The sequence below is a fragment of the Fusarium mangiferae genome (genome assembly GCF_900044065.1).
Source record: "Fusarium mangiferae strain MRC7560 genome assembly, contig: FMAN_scaffold004, whole genome shotgun sequence".
Taxonomy (NCBI): domain Eukaryota; kingdom Fungi; phylum Ascomycota; class Sordariomycetes; order Hypocreales; family Nectriaceae; genus Fusarium; species Fusarium mangiferae.
Genome location: NW_024573924.1, coordinates 1,099,316 through 1,113,960, shown reverse-complemented (window position 1 = coordinate 1,113,960; position 14,645 = coordinate 1,099,316). Strand labels below are relative to the sequence as shown.

The window sequence follows — 14,645 nt, the reverse complement described above, 5'->3', positions numbered from 1 at the left end:
AAAAAAAGTGCGATTTATGCCAGGTGTAATATAGTACCGTGAGTACAGAGAGAGACATGGCGGTGCGTTCTGTATGTTGATAATGATGAGGTGCTGCTACATTAATATAGTAAGCTCGGAAGCCTATATGTATCTTGATGTGTTAACAAATGAGGAACAATATGACTCCAGTGGCGAGCGACTTGGCCAAGAAGCAGCTACGAGGAGGTCGATATTCAAGATGATGGACAGGCTTCGTAGTAGTACAATACTCTCTTGTCGCATGCTGATTTGACCCTTATGTACATTTCATTGTGGTGATGCCCGAGCTCGAGGTCTCGCCCTATAACTTCTCTTTGTTTTGGCAAATGTTGATAAAGCGATCGATAGTCATGATTCTATTGATCAGCCTTGACCAAGCCAGTGACGGTCTCCTCAATCTCCTTGTCGGAGAGACCCTCGAGGATCTGTGACTTCTCGACACCTCGGTCTGATTTGATCATGTCAGTACTGCCGTGATTTGGATGATATCGCTCTAGGATGTCCGAGGATTTCCAGCGATATAGAATACGAACCATATCGGGCAAAGACCTTGGGCTGGGTGCCAGCGGCCTCTCGGATCAGGATGGGAATGTTGGGGTTGTTGCGCTTCATGGTAGGGTACGATCGGGTGATGAATGATCTATATCGGCGCAGGAAACAATCAGCCCAATGATTCCCCAAGCTCTACCGTCATTGTGCAATGTCGTCCGGTCGCTCGTGTCCTCCAATGCGCCCAATTGGGCCAGTACCATGCCGATTGCTGTCGTCGCTGGGGAGTATAATACGGGTTTAGACGTACCGAAGAGCCGCGCTCTGCTCCGAAGTCTGGCAAAAGAGGAATCGCACCTCGCGGAGAGACTTTGTGAAAGCGTACTTGGCCGACATTATGAAGCGAATTGACGTGGTTGAGTCGTTCGTTAGGTCAAAACAGTAGCGACGGAGTCGGGTCGGCCTTGAAGTGCTAAGTAATTGCTAGCTTTTGGTAGGTTCCTCAATGAGGCTCGGGTGGAATAAACCTACCTACCTACCTTAGTACCTAACGTAGGTAGGGACTGAAAAGCGGTACAAAGGTTATGTACCTTGGGTATAATTTGCATAAAAGAGCCAATAGTGTGCGTGCATAATTCAATTATGCACAGCCTCCGGTTCCGCTGACAGCTTTTCCTCCCCCACGTACTCCGTATCCATGTTCGTCCACAGTGAGAGTAAGCCCCGGACGCACGATATCTCCGGTTTCCGGGCGCCGTGCAGTAATGGACTTAGTGGGTGGTGCGCTAAATCCACAGACCACAGCAGCTATCTCGGGGCTACAGTGACCGACCGACCACCCTTGCCCCAACGTCTCAAAGCTTCTTTCGCCGACGTTGAACCTCATCTTTTTGACCACAACGTCTCTCTGTTGAACCAATCTCCCCTCCACCAAGAGATCAACGTGTAAGTTGCTATTGACTGTCTGATCGCGGATTCAATTGTGTCTTTTATACTTTTCCATGTGGTCGCCGAATGTCTCGATTTGCGCGCAAACCATCTTGACTACCCAACTTTTTGATTCCCGATATTGCATCTCATATTAATTGACATTAATTAATATTGGTACTGACGACAGTCGCATAGCAATCATGGCCTCCCCCGCAAGCACCATCTTCCGCGCCTCGCGCCCCCTCTTCCGTCAGGCTACCCTCGCCGCGCCCGCTCGACAGGCATTCCGTCAGCAAACATTCCGACAGAACTTCTACCAGGGCAGCGGCCGTCGATGGCAGAGCACTGATGGCGCCCAGCAGCAGCAGCAGCAGAGCTGGTTCAAGCGCATGATGGAGAGCGAGGTCGGCTTCAAGACTGTGCATTTCTGGTGAGGACAAGTCTAGAACAAGCGATTGTTGACACAGAATGCTAATATGCGTGGTTGTAGGGCTCCCGTCATGAAGGTTCGTTGACTATATCATCCCGCGATATCTACACTACGGATCCAACTACTCTTGGAACCCCGATATAATCACAATTACTGACCTTGTTCGCCATCTATAGTGGGCTCTAGTCCTTGCCGGTATCTCCGACTTCGCTCGTCCCGCCGAGAAGCTCTCTTTCACTCAGAACCTCGCTCTGACCTGCACCGGTATCATCTGGACTCGATGGTGCCTCATCATCAAGCCCAAGAACTACCTGTACGCTTATAACCCGCTGAATCATACACACTCAAGCTAACAGCTGTATCTTAGCCTCGCCGCTGTCAACTTTTTCCTCGGAATGGTCGGCCTCGTCCAGATCACCCGAATTCTCAGCTACGAGTCAGCAAAGAAGAAGAGCCTGGAGGGTGTCGTTGAGGACATCAAGGCGGACGCCAAGGAGACCATCCAGGAGGCCAAGCCCTAAATGCAATCAAGCATGGGCAAGTTAGACAATTGTCGAAAAGGGTGGCCTTGAGTCCGACATATCTCACGATTTGTAATGCCACAGTCGATTACTCCTTACAGAGGGACTGCTTTCGAAAGGCGTGGGTCGCAAATGGACGCATATACTGCTTGAAAAGGAGGGTGGGTATTGCAAAGCCATTCCAGAGTCAGGGGAGCTCAGGAATAGCTTGTCACTTTTTACATGGTAGATTATCATACATATAGTCAACATGTAGAAAGGATGGGTTGGGTTCAACAAATAAACACGTACAAAACATGGCTTATATCTCGTACTTGTCAAGATTAACCACAGTATGCCATACCAGCTATGCAACAGCCAGTGACCTTGATTGTTATTATAATCCAAATCCACTATAGATATCTCTCTAAATTGTTCTTTAGGTATCATTCATGATGGCATTCACAACACCAGCAACTTCTTATACACCACCTATGAACGCCCTGCCACAAATATTGCCCTTCGCCATAGATAGCCCCAGCCATCCATCCAATCATTAGCTGGCTGCTGGGCCACAGAGCGTCAAGTGAGGAACCAGGCCAGTGCCGATATGTACATGTACAGACTCAAAGGAAAGATAAGCCCCCCCCCTTTCTTCTAAAACAGCCCCGTCAATTTGATTGTTCATCTCATGATCTCAAGTCATTCATATTTCAAGATATTGTGCCCACGCCGGGTGGGTACTGAGTCTCCAGAGATGCTCATCATCGTAACCATTATCAATCGTTCGCTTCCTCTCATTTCTCCGTGTGTCCGTCGTTCAATAGCATCTCCAAAACGATCTGTCGACCTGGGAGCTCTGGATGGGCCATGGCAATCTTGACGGTGCCCTTTGACCCTTCGCTACCCGCGCTTGTCGACTGCATATATCCGTTACTGTGTGACTGCGGATTCAATGTGCTTCGGCCAGTCGGTCCACGGACGCCGAGATCGAGCACGCGCACGTCTCGACCGGCGATGATTTGGCGCAGTCGTCCGTTCTCGGCGTTGCGCACCTCAACATAGTCCTCGTTGAAGAGGAGTAGATACTGTCCATACATGGTCGCACCACGGGCCTTCTTCTGTTTGCCAGTGTACTCCATGATCAGCGTGCGGCTGACATCACCGTGCTTGTCCACGTATACAGCGCAGTCCTCATATGTCACGATGAATTCGTTCTCGTTCAGCCTGAACATGCCGAGCGGCTTCTGATCTCGGATGCGGCTGGCAATGTTGGCAATTGCAGGCGCCTTAAGGTCGGGAATAGACATAGGCTGCTTCTTATCCAGGGTGAGCATCTCGACTCCCTTCGCTGTCGCAACTGCAATGTACGTTTGGAACAGACTGAGGGAATAGCACTCCGTTGGGAAGAAGAATTCGTCAAAGTCGCGGAATGTCTCGGCGCATCCTCCACCACCAGCCTTCCGTCCGCCAAAGAGCCGAGACTTCTTCTCGGTAGATTTCTGGAAGATAGGCTCGAGAACCTTGAATGATGTGTGCAAACCTTCCTTTCGTTTGTAGAACAGGAGCATTCTGTCCTTCATCTTAGCTGTGGCAAAGTAGGTGACGTCCTTGGCAAGTCTCTGTGGTGCCCGTCGAGGGCTGTCGTTGACAGGGGCCGAGAAGTCAGATACTGGAGCGATCACATCTAGAGGATATGAAATGAGGTTCTTGTCGGCAATGAGCACGCAGACAGAAAATTCCTCAAGGACAGCAATTTGAGTGACGCGGGTTGCCTGGACCGTCTGTAGTAAAATTGTTAGCTATATCAGATTGAAGAAAAAGGGAACCACATACCCTCTGCCATCCGCGAGGATTTGACGGCTCCGAGATGTAAACTCCGTAATCAGTTCCGATCGCAATAACAGATTTGCCAAAGGCAGTGAAGCTGGTAGCGCAGTTGACCTGGGCACGGCATACAGGAGCAACGCCTTGAGCCGGTCCCAGCACACTCTCCAGCTCGTGAATTGCCCGGTCAAGAGGAGTGCCCTTAACTGCAACACTCGAGAACCTTGCGTACATAGAGGCGGTGTCGTAGTGGAAAGCTGCATCCGCGAGAACCCGCAGCCTGAATGGCTCAGCATTTTGAGAGAAAAGTGCCTTGGCGTGCCTTGTCTTGGTTTCGATAATCATGTTGCACCAGTCGGCACGATCCTTGGCTGACGATGCATACAGAGTATAAACCTCGTGACCAAGATGCTTGACCTTAAACGGATACAGGATCTTTCCCTCCGTGTCGTTCGAGCCGGTTGGTGTGCCAGAGGCCATAGACGAGTTTGTCGCTGCGTGCTCCAGACCAGGTCTACTAGTATTGCTACTAACCTTGTTAAGTTGAGTGCTGGAGGCGGCCGCTGCCGTAGTTCTTCCCAATGGAGCAGTGATGCCCTTTTGCTTCTGAACTGGTTCGTCGTTGATGCTCTCAGGAAACAGGAGAGGCATGGGGATGGGCTACGCCTAGTCAGATGCGGTTTCGTAAGCTATGCAGTAAATTTCACGTACCTCTTTAGAAACATCATACTTCTTGTCCTTGCCCTCCTTTGGAGTCACCGTCTTGGCCAGGATCATGTAGTGGTCGAATAACAAAGCATGTGTGTCAACCCATCTAACTCCCTTTGATCCCATTCTTTGTAGGTCACCTTGGAAGATCAACTCACGGCCAAGATGGTCGAGATTCAAAACAGAATGGAAACCTGGCCGCAGCACGAGCATTCTGTTCAGTTCCATCATTTCGACTCTCTTGTTTTGTTCCTCGACCTTGAGATCGGACTCGAGAGTGACTTGTCGGATTTCCGCGATGGCCTTGGCCAAGTTCGTCTTTTCCTCGCTGTCGGTTGGCATCTTTCTCTCGACACTGTCGAGTAGAAGGGAGTAGCGCTGAAGGCGCTGAATAGGCGCGATCAAGTAATGCGTCCAATCTTGCTTCGAAGACACCTTTTGCTTCTGCATGTCGTCCAAGAATCGCTTGAAGAGAATATTGCGATCGGCCTCCCTTCGAACCTGATAGACTGCGTTGGGGTAAGCCGAAGCATACTCGATATAGACTGATTTGGCCTTGCGAATCCATTCTCGGAACAGATCGCTGAAGCCAATGATCCAAGGACCCTGCTCTTGTTGTCGGTACTTGAGCTGCGACAACAGGTGGTCCTTGTTGATTGCCTGGACCTGGTCAAGCTTTCCAAACACCGTATGCAAAAACTTGTCGCGCTTCTCGGGCTTCAGGACAGGGGGTTGCATGGCCCGAAGCTGATCCCTGTAATACCTGCGGAAGATATCCAACTGCTTGATGTAGTTTTCCTCACCAGTAACGATTTCGTGTAAAATGTTCTGACGCTCGACCTCCTTCTTGGGCTTTGATTCCCAGTCGGCCTTGGTAAGACCATAAAAGACGTGCCACTCGTCTGCAGGTTGAGAGTCCTGGGCGAGCTCCTCCAAGTCAACCTTCTTGATAGTACGAGTGCAGTGATGAGAGTAGCACCGGCCACCAATCTCTTCGTCGTGGACCTTGGGAGCATAGCATCCAGAGCCGGTCAATTGCCACAAAACTCCAGAGATGCGGCCGTTTCCAAATTTGACCCATTCTTCATCAGGTACAAGCACACCTCGTTCCAGCATCAACGATACTACATGTGTGCTAAGAACTTCGGCATCTGCAACATTCATCATGGGGATCTTGCCAGTGAAGAGGTTGATCAAAGCCTCCTCGATCGTCTTGGTCCTTAGATCCATCTCACCTTCTCCCATCTCACGGATCCAATTTTCAAGACCACTGAGCGCCCATGGCTCAGCGCATCTGCGGAAATCAGAGGCATTAAGCTTGGAAGGGATGAACTTCTTCTTTCGACCGCTTGGTAGTGTGATTCCATCGAATGCCGCTATCGAGCCAGCAGGAGTCTCGTATTCCGGGAAAGATTGGTTCGATGGCACTTGCTGATGGCCGTGCCTGGCGAGCTTCCTCCTTTCTTCGGCAGCATCAGTCCTGGATCGAGCAGGTGTTTGCACTTGGGGTGTATGGCTATGACCAGCCAAAGAGATGGATCGTTCGGGTTGCAGGTTGTAAGCTTGGTTGCCTGTGTAGTAAGCTTCAGGGTTATCCGGCGCGCCAAACCGCGAATCGGTACTACGCGAATATGCGTGTTGGTATTGCTGTCGGTTGTTGGTCTGAACCGAGAGCATCGAGCTGCTATCGGATCCTGGCCCTGGGATAGCTGGGAGGGGTCGGTTTGATAGTCCCGGGTGATAGAACAGATCTTGCAGTTCATCCTTACTAGGGGACTCCGTTCCACTCTGTCGAGACCGCAGTGATACTCGTTCATCCTCCTCGTCGAAGCTCAGCCGATGTTGCGTTGGGGGCTGCAAGCCTCCTGTACCGCCGTAGTCTATTTCTGCCGTCTTGAACGCAGGCACACTTTCCCCTTGATCATATGCACGGTTGAAATAGCCTGGCGTGGGCAGGGGTCGACCAGTATCTTGGCCGGATGAGGCGGGTGGTGATCCAACATCCCCGCCGTAGGTCAACGTACCACCAAATCCACCCCCTAGCATTCCCAAGTCTACACCAGCAAAATCACTGTCGCTGCTGTGGCCTTGCTCTTCAGGGTGAGTATGTAACGCCTTCGTTGACAAAGAGTTGATAGGAGCGGGCTCTGGAGAGGGTTCTGGCATAGCAGGCATGTCCGTATATCCGAAGCCGGTACTGAAGCGCTGTTCGTCAAGCTCAGCTTGCCGCATAGCCATGAGACCAGCCTCTCCATATGCGTCGTCATCTTCTTCAGGCTCATAAGCGGTCTGACCAGTTCGCGTGGACGTCGTTCGGCTGGCATTGTTAGGAATTGTCGTGGCACCTGAGTCAAAACGTTGCAATCGCTGGCCATGAAGATCGTCATCATAATGACCATTCTCAGGCTCAGGAAGCGGACGGTAGCCTTGCCCAGAGCCGCCCAATTCTAGCTCCAACTCTTGCATAAGGTTGTCACTCGTAATGCGCTCATGTCCGGCACTCCAGGTGAGCTCATCGTCAACAGGACGGCTTGGCAAGGGTGCATTCGTCGGGTGCCGTTGCAGTCCGGGTGATGTTGATCCAGGGTTCGCGGGTGATCCCATAGGCGAGGCTTGTGAATTTGAACGGGATCCTCTATTATATAGTGAATTATGCTCATTCGGGGAGTAATATGGCCCGACTGGCATTTGCGTCGCGGTAGGATATGGAGGCTGCGAAGCGCTTGAGAAAGATCCTCCCCCATTAGACAATTGACCTGGGTATTGGCTATAAGACTGGTCATATGCCGAGGTCTGTGCTGCGCCAGGCGAGGCATTGAGTGAGGGGCTCCGGAGCGGCTGCTCAAACCCAGACGATAAAGCAGGAGAAGCCACAGATTGGGGATAACTTCCGGTAGAGTGATTGAAGCCAGGGGATGTTTGCGACCCATATGACTGGCCATATGTATTGTATCCTTGGTAAGAAGCCTGTCGTTGTGGGACATTGGTGCTTGCATAAGCAGAAGGGTCGTAAGCCTGCGGTGTGTAGGAGCTGGCATTCGAAGCATAACGCGAGGGGGGCTGAGGCTGGGGCTGAGGCTGGTTGCGGTATGGCAGAGCATTGGTGGAAGTCGACCGCGAGAAGCCTGAAGTTTGCGCAAAACTTTGAGGATTGTATGAGTACGTCGGCGTGGGGGGTACATCTTGGTACTGGTGCTGGTAGCCCGACAGCGCGTTGTTCGTGGAACCGTAGCCTGGCCGGGCCGCCCCATTGTTGTTCATGAAGAGCTCATCCTCTCCAGAGCCACCAAAGGCAGGAGATCGGTTGGTGGGTGGTTGAATATAAGCAGCGTCGTCTCCGCCGTTGAAGCTAGCTCGGCGTCCAATATCGTCGTAGGATGAGTGCGGCTGTTGTTGTTGTTGCTGCTGCTGCTGTTGCTGGTACTCTTGGCCGCGGCCGGCGACTGGATACTGCACAGGTGGCACATGGCCATATCTTCGCTGGTCGTCGCCGCGAAAAGACATGGCGGCGGGTGACTGTAGTTGGAATAGTTGTGACGAGGGAATCGGGAATGGTCGTAAGAATAAATGTGAGTGCCGCTTGGGCTTGGCGGTTCGGGCGTCTACCTCGTATAGGACGGCGAGGGTTGATGGGCGTGGGCGGGTCGCATTGAGGGGTCAAGGATGTCAACTATGGATATAATAACGGATTGCGGGTGCTGAAGATGACGCTGTCGCCGACACAGAGTAAGACGCAAGGAAAAGAGCGACAGATTTGTTGTGCGCAAAAACAAATCGAGGCGGTCGGGTCGGGTCTGGTCTCGAGTCGAATGAGCTCAGCGGAGAAAATGGATCTTGGGTCGGAGTTGGATGTGGATGGACTGGACTGGATAGTTATGTGTGATGGGCGGACTCGAGAGCGGCGAGCGCGGAATTGGGATTGGATTGTCTGAGAGAGACTGAGAGAGGGAGAAGCGAAGCTAGAGCGAAAGCCCCTCTTACTCAGACAGTGACAGGACAGGACAGGACTGAACAGACAGCGTAGTCTGGTCTAGGCAAACAGGGTCCTGAGTCCTCTTCCTCCACTTGGAGAATCTTTCTGTTTGTCGGGTCCTAAATTTGGGCCTGAGCTAGCTAGGTAGATAATAATGTAGGTAGAGAACAATATGTAGAGCCTTGCGTCCTACGGTGGGAGATGGACGACTGGAGACGAGAAGAACGATAATAAATCAGACTCGTCCTCAGCTGTCAGAATCTGGTTGGTGCAAAGGCAGGGTTTAGCGAGTGACAAGGGAAAGAATAAGACAAAGTGATTAAACCCAAGAGAAGGGGACTATATCCGACGGAAGAGAACAGAGCAGAGCAGAGACGGAGCGTGTAGTATGCAGGCGTAGGTGAGATTGGAAGAACCCAAACTAAACTAATGAGACGTCACTGACGATCAATCAGGCTCCGAAGCTTCCCCATGTCATTACTATCCAACCATCCAACACATCCTCACCATTCATGGACTATCCTCGGGAACGCCTTGAGGTGATGTTACAGTACAAGCCACAATCAATGATACAAAAGTTAATCTACTAACCTATAGTCTCAACGGCCAAGAAGCTTACCTTGCCTTGTGATACTGATGAATCGCAAGTACCTGTTCAGTGCCTGGGTGCTAACAAACAAACGAACAAACACGCTCCACAGCGTTTAGTTATCGCTTGGGGAACCCTGGGATTCTTTTGAACTCGGTCTTTGACCATCAAAAGTACGGTACCTTGTTGTTCGAACTTACCCATGAGACTTTATGGTGCGACCACATCATTAATGGTCTAGGTCACAGGCTCGAGCTCTGGGTCATGCCCTGGGGTTTTTGGCGTCCGGGGCCGAGAATGTTTTAAATCCTCGATAATTACTGAGTACGGATTAAAAGGTACAAACAATATTCTTGTTTGATCGCGGCGGTGCAAAAGACAACATTTCAAGAGCCATGATTGTATCGTGTTCCATTGGATTGGGTCTCAAGTTTAATGTGGGGGGCTCAGTACATACATTAAGTAGTGCCTAGACGTAAAGTTACTGGGCGGCCTCGCTGTCAGATTAGCGGGATCCAACTTGGGTACTTTCACCGTACGTCACGGATGGCGCAATAATGAGAATAATGTCTCCCGGCTCTAGCTCTAGGTTCGTATTTGATTGACAAGTACTATATGTAGCGACTCCCACCTCAGTATGGGAACACCATTGGTCAAGGAATGCGTATCTCAATTTGGGACTGATATCCGACATTCAATACGTGAAGCAGCCTAGTACTACTACATACTTTGTTTGTACTCGCCCAAGGCCATTGGAACTGAATCTTTCTTTCTTTGTATTAATTATGCTTTGTCTACCTATTGTTAAGTTTGATCTACCCGAGAGTCTCTAATAAAAATTCCAACGGCTGGTGAACCTTGATTCAACCTGGTAAATACATGTGAATGACTCTACCCCCCACCAATCGCAATATTCCAAGACATCCATTGCTCCCATCGACAAAACGGTAGGGCTGATCTATGGTGACATTCCTATGATGAATGTCCTACTCATCTGACTGCATGTGCTAGGTTTCGGCATGTCGACTCGACGTGTTACGGCCAGACCGAACGAAGCATGTCAGCCGCCCAAAGCCACAGCCCTACAAGACACCTCAAGCTGTTCTGGACAAACCCTCCAATATCGTTGTGTGTACGGAGTATTTTACCATATGTAAGGACCCTGAAAATTGGGCTGCTGACTCCCCGCTTCGGAAATCCAGATAACTAACCCCCAACCGAGCCAACTTCATCTCGCTCAATCCACAGCACCCATGCTGAGTCTGCTTGGCATTCACTAACACATCTTCTCTCCACTTATAGACGGTTGTCTTTGCCCAAGAAAACAGCAACAGTAATTGGGCACACCGTAAGACCCGTTAGAATTACCGAGTCTGCAGGCTGACTTGCCAAACACTTTACGCATGCCTATGAGCAAGCCAAGCCAAGCCGTGAACGTGGTTGCACAACTCAACTAACTGTCAGGTCATGAGGGTTTGAAGCTGCCAGGCTGACTCATCTCAATGGTAATGTATATTGTTGTAAAGCCTGAAAGAACCGATAGCAAGTTGCTGCTGTGTTATTCTACCCAGGAAACCACTTTATCCTTTTATACCATGCTCAGCCAAGCTTCATCAGCTCCAAAGTCGGGATAGCCATATGAATTACGGCGACGGGCTTCGGCATCTGTCCCACTATTTACGGCACCGTTCGGGCAGCCCGGATACGGAGTGGGGTCACCTTTTTGCTACAGTGAGGCTGTTAAATCGATGTTCAGAATATCTTTAAAATCTGAATATGAGAAAGTGCTTTGGACACATATAATGATAATTTCCGACCCTAAAACTCGCAGAAAGTGTTTCGAAATGTAAGCTTAAGTCTCAGATGCGGGTCTGGCCTCTGAATAGTGGGGGTTGGAGGAAGCGTGGGGTTTCACCTCTGACCTCTGGCCTCTGAATCAACTGAATCGACCTCACAATCTGATTCACTACAACTCTTCAAAACCTACTCAAAACCCATGAATCGTTACAATGACAGGTGACACACACCGCAAGATCTGTCAGCCCCTCCACCCTGCCATTCGTGACAGTCTAGATCCCCAATATGTCGCCTATCATGAGGCGCATCTGCAGTATATCGAAAGAGACGAGATCAGTAGCTGGGACGGCTCAATCCGTACCAAGAAGCATTCTCTCCCCCCTGGAGGAACAAAACCTATTCCCGTAGGGAGCATCGGCGACCATGACGTTGCTAGATTCCGAGTGAGAGTTTACACACCAACAGGCCAGTGTGATGACCGAGGCTGGCCTGTCCTCGTCTGGTTTCATGGTGGTGCCTGGGCAGTTGGGGGGCTCAACAATGGCACCGATCTCTGCTGCTGGGCTTGTGAGAGTATGTGTTTCTCTGATTGTGTGTGATCGTACGATGCTTACACAAAATCCAGGAGCGCGGTGTATAGTCGTCAGCGTAGACTATGGGCTTGCCCCTGAAAACCCCTTCCCAGCTGCAGTCGAGGATGCGATTGACGCCGTAAGATGGGTCGCATCTCGTCCTACTGAGCTACAGAGGATAGACACTTCCCGTATTTCCATCAGCGGAACGTCAGCTGGTGCTAATCTGGCGATTGTCGCTGCATTATCTGCATCGAACCCAGAAGTCCCTTTACCGACAGCTCAGCCATCACTCCCAAACACTATTACACATCCTCCTATATCATTGGTCTTATTCATACCGGTTGTTGACAATACTGCCACAGCTGAAGGGGTATGGAGGCCCAATGCCGAGACTGCACCCTGGCTTACACCTGCACGAATGGAGTATTATCGTAAGCTTTACTTTACTCGTGATGACCATCGCTCTCAATGGGACGCAAGCCCTAACCTCACCCCCGAATCTTTCTTGAGAAAGCTTCCAAAGACGTGGATCGCTGTTGCAGAGATGGATATTCTCGCACCAGAGGCACTAGCTTTTGGAGAGCAGTTGAGGGGGCTGGGAGTTGACGTGGAAACGTTACTGGTGAAAGGTGGGACACATTCTATTCTTTCGCTCCATGGCGTGATTGATAGGGGTTATAGGATGATAGAAGATGCTGTCAAACACCTACAAGTGACTTTTGGCACGGGATAACATTCGAATGCAGCTGGAATATACTTCCTAAACTGCTCGGAGACACTCAGGGACTACCCATAGGATCCATATAATTCACTACCTACAATACGTCCATTCAACGTTGATACCATCCTCTCAATCCCTACAGGCTTCCCTATATACAACTTGGTTATTGCTTGTTCTGATACACCAACGTACACGCACTGGATCAAGCCTAAACTGCCACAGCTTCGCTCGTGGGTGCCTTTCGGTCTGAATCCTCCACAGACTCTTCACTAGCCATGGCATTGTTTTTGCGGTTGCGGAAGCCCCAAATACCCTTGAGACCACCACCATCCATCTCCAAGAGCTCTTTCATACACAAGGCGGGATGGAAGATATTGAGAACGGCTACGGCAAAAACAATCAAGATTCCCTCAAACCCAACAAACATATACTGATGACCTATGAGAGGTCCTTTCCAGCCTTCAGATAATTCCGCAACTCGAAACGCACTTCTCCAAAGAATGCAAGTTGCAGAGAGTGATAGAGCGCAGAGAAAAGCCTTGAACCGTCGAGAATTGCGGACTTTGACGATTCCAGGACGCTGGTCGAAGGCTGCTTCGCCGAGGACACGTTGACGACAAATAGCCCGAATGGCAAAGTCAATTGAGCAAGCAATAAAGGCGAGAATCGTCGCAACTTGAAAGGCGAGTCCTGCTATCATGATGTTTGTGCCTAGGTCTGCGCTTTTGTACTGTTGAGAAGCAACGGAGGCCATACCACCCCCAAGGGCTTGAAGGACCAGAGAGACAACATCGCAAGGGATGAACTAAAGAGTCGGTATATTAGAATGAAAGTTCGAGTCATATCCACAAGGCAAGGGCTTACAAGTCTAGTATAGTATTCGGGAGGTAACCGTGAGTTCTCTGGTCCAAAAGCTGACACAATCCTGCGTAGGCAAAGATAGATACTCGCAGCCATGAAGGCTGGACCCATGGTCAAGCAACAAATCTGAGTAAGAAAGGCATTCATATCGAAGCGATTGTACCAACTCGCGATGCGTCCACTGTATCCAATGATCTCGCACAGAAGACCTAGGATCATGGCAACATTGAAAGCTGTACCTCTGCGAGTGAAAACCCAAGTGACAATGAAGCCGATTAATGAGACTGTGAAAATCGCAAGAAATGCAGCATTCGGTGCAAGATCGATGCGATAGAGGTAGTAGCCCGTATCGTCGACACACGATCCAGCTTCGGGATTTTGAAGACAAAAGAAGGGCATGTCAGGAGCTTGTGTCCCGTTAAGGGAAACAGGGGAGGTTGGCTGCATAATGAGGATGCGAAAACAGGTCAAATATGAGTAATTGTGTCCAGTGTTCAAAGGAAAAGAATGAAAAGACGGGCAGCCCGATATATATATATATGACTGTTCGTTATGGAACCCCCTCCTGTACTTCAGCTTCAATGCAAGTGGCCCTCCACTCTGCCCATACATAAACAATCTTGAAATATTTACACTCTATAAGAAAGGTATCCAGGTCAAGGCTAGAGAAGTAGGTACAGGATCCAAGTATGATATCGGAGTTCACCTCCGTCGTATTTCGTGTTTCGCGAAGTTTGCGGCTAGTCTCTGACATATTCCATCATCCCGTCGGCCCTTGGTGGCCGAAAAACAACATGCATTGCCGTTTTGATTGTGGATATATTGAAAGATAGTCCCATCAAAAAATAGTGTTGGTTGCTTCAGTTCAGCCTCAATAATACAGTCGAAGGATCAAAGGAGCCTTGCAGATGGTCCGGCCCACTCACACTTCCTCGCACCATCATCCTGTTTTGACTACCTACCTATCAAATGAGAGTCACACTCTCATTGCTGTGCCTCTTTAGAGCGGAAAGCGATCAGTGTAGCATAGAAGAGGGTCCTCTCTGACTTTTCTTATCTTGCATCCTCTTGTGGTTCTCGGCAACTTGATCTGTGCAAGTCTGCACTATGTATATAGCGAAAAGCTGGGCTCTCTCAAACCCAATATATTGTAACGTGCGTGTACTGCTTGGGTTGTATCGCTGTCCCTCCTGTAACAAATAAAAAGAATAAGCATTATTTCTG

The 14,645-nt window shown here is 50.0% G+C and overlaps 5 protein-coding genes across 5 annotated transcripts; 2 read left to right on the top strand and 3 right to left on the bottom strand.

The window, feature by feature from the left end:
- Window positions 1-377: 377 nt before the first annotated feature.
- On the bottom strand, window positions 378-906 carry FMAN_08943 (putative NADH2 dehydrogenase (ubiquinone) 10.5K chain; the record flags this gene model as incomplete). Its single annotated transcript, XM_041829727.1, has 3 exons — window positions 378-469; window positions 555-661; window positions 821-906. 3 exons carry the CDS (start codon window positions 904-906, stop codon window positions 378-380), a joined length of 285 nt encoding a protein of 94 aa, XP_041680462.1.
- Window positions 907-1,640: 734 nt separating this feature from the next.
- Window positions 1,641-2,391, top strand: FMAN_08942 (uncharacterized protein; the record flags this gene model as incomplete). Its single annotated transcript, XM_041829726.1, has 4 exons — window positions 1,641-1,870; window positions 1,931-1,946; window positions 2,047-2,183; window positions 2,238-2,391. The coding sequence occupies 4 exons, from the start codon at window positions 1,641-1,643 to the stop codon at window positions 2,389-2,391; spliced, it is 537 nt and encodes a 178-aa protein (XP_041680461.1).
- Window positions 2,392-3,167: 776 nt separating this feature from the next.
- FMAN_08941 (uncharacterized protein) lies at window positions 3,168-8,409 on the bottom strand (the record flags this gene model as incomplete). The annotated part of the gene is made up of 3 exons (XM_041829725.1): window positions 3,168-4,154; window positions 4,207-4,857; window positions 4,909-8,409. 3 exons carry the CDS (start codon window positions 8,407-8,409, stop codon window positions 3,168-3,170), a joined length of 5,139 nt encoding a protein of 1,712 aa, XP_041680460.1.
- A 3,067-nt stretch (window positions 8,410-11,476) lies between these two features.
- FMAN_08940 (uncharacterized protein) lies at window positions 11,477-12,572 on the top strand (the record flags this gene model as incomplete). The annotated part of the gene is made up of 2 exons (XM_041829724.1): window positions 11,477-11,837; window positions 11,890-12,572. The coding sequence occupies 2 exons, from the start codon at window positions 11,477-11,479 to the stop codon at window positions 12,570-12,572; spliced, it is 1,044 nt and encodes a 347-aa protein (XP_041680459.1).
- Window positions 12,573-12,768: 196 nt separating this feature from the next.
- On the bottom strand, window positions 12,769-13,868 carry FMAN_08939 (related to YER185w, Rta1p; the record flags this gene model as incomplete). The annotated part of the gene is made up of 2 exons (XM_041829723.1): window positions 12,769-13,365; window positions 13,425-13,868. 2 exons carry the CDS (start codon window positions 13,866-13,868, stop codon window positions 12,769-12,771), a joined length of 1,041 nt encoding a protein of 346 aa, XP_041680458.1.
- Window positions 13,869-14,645: the final 777 nt, after the last annotated feature.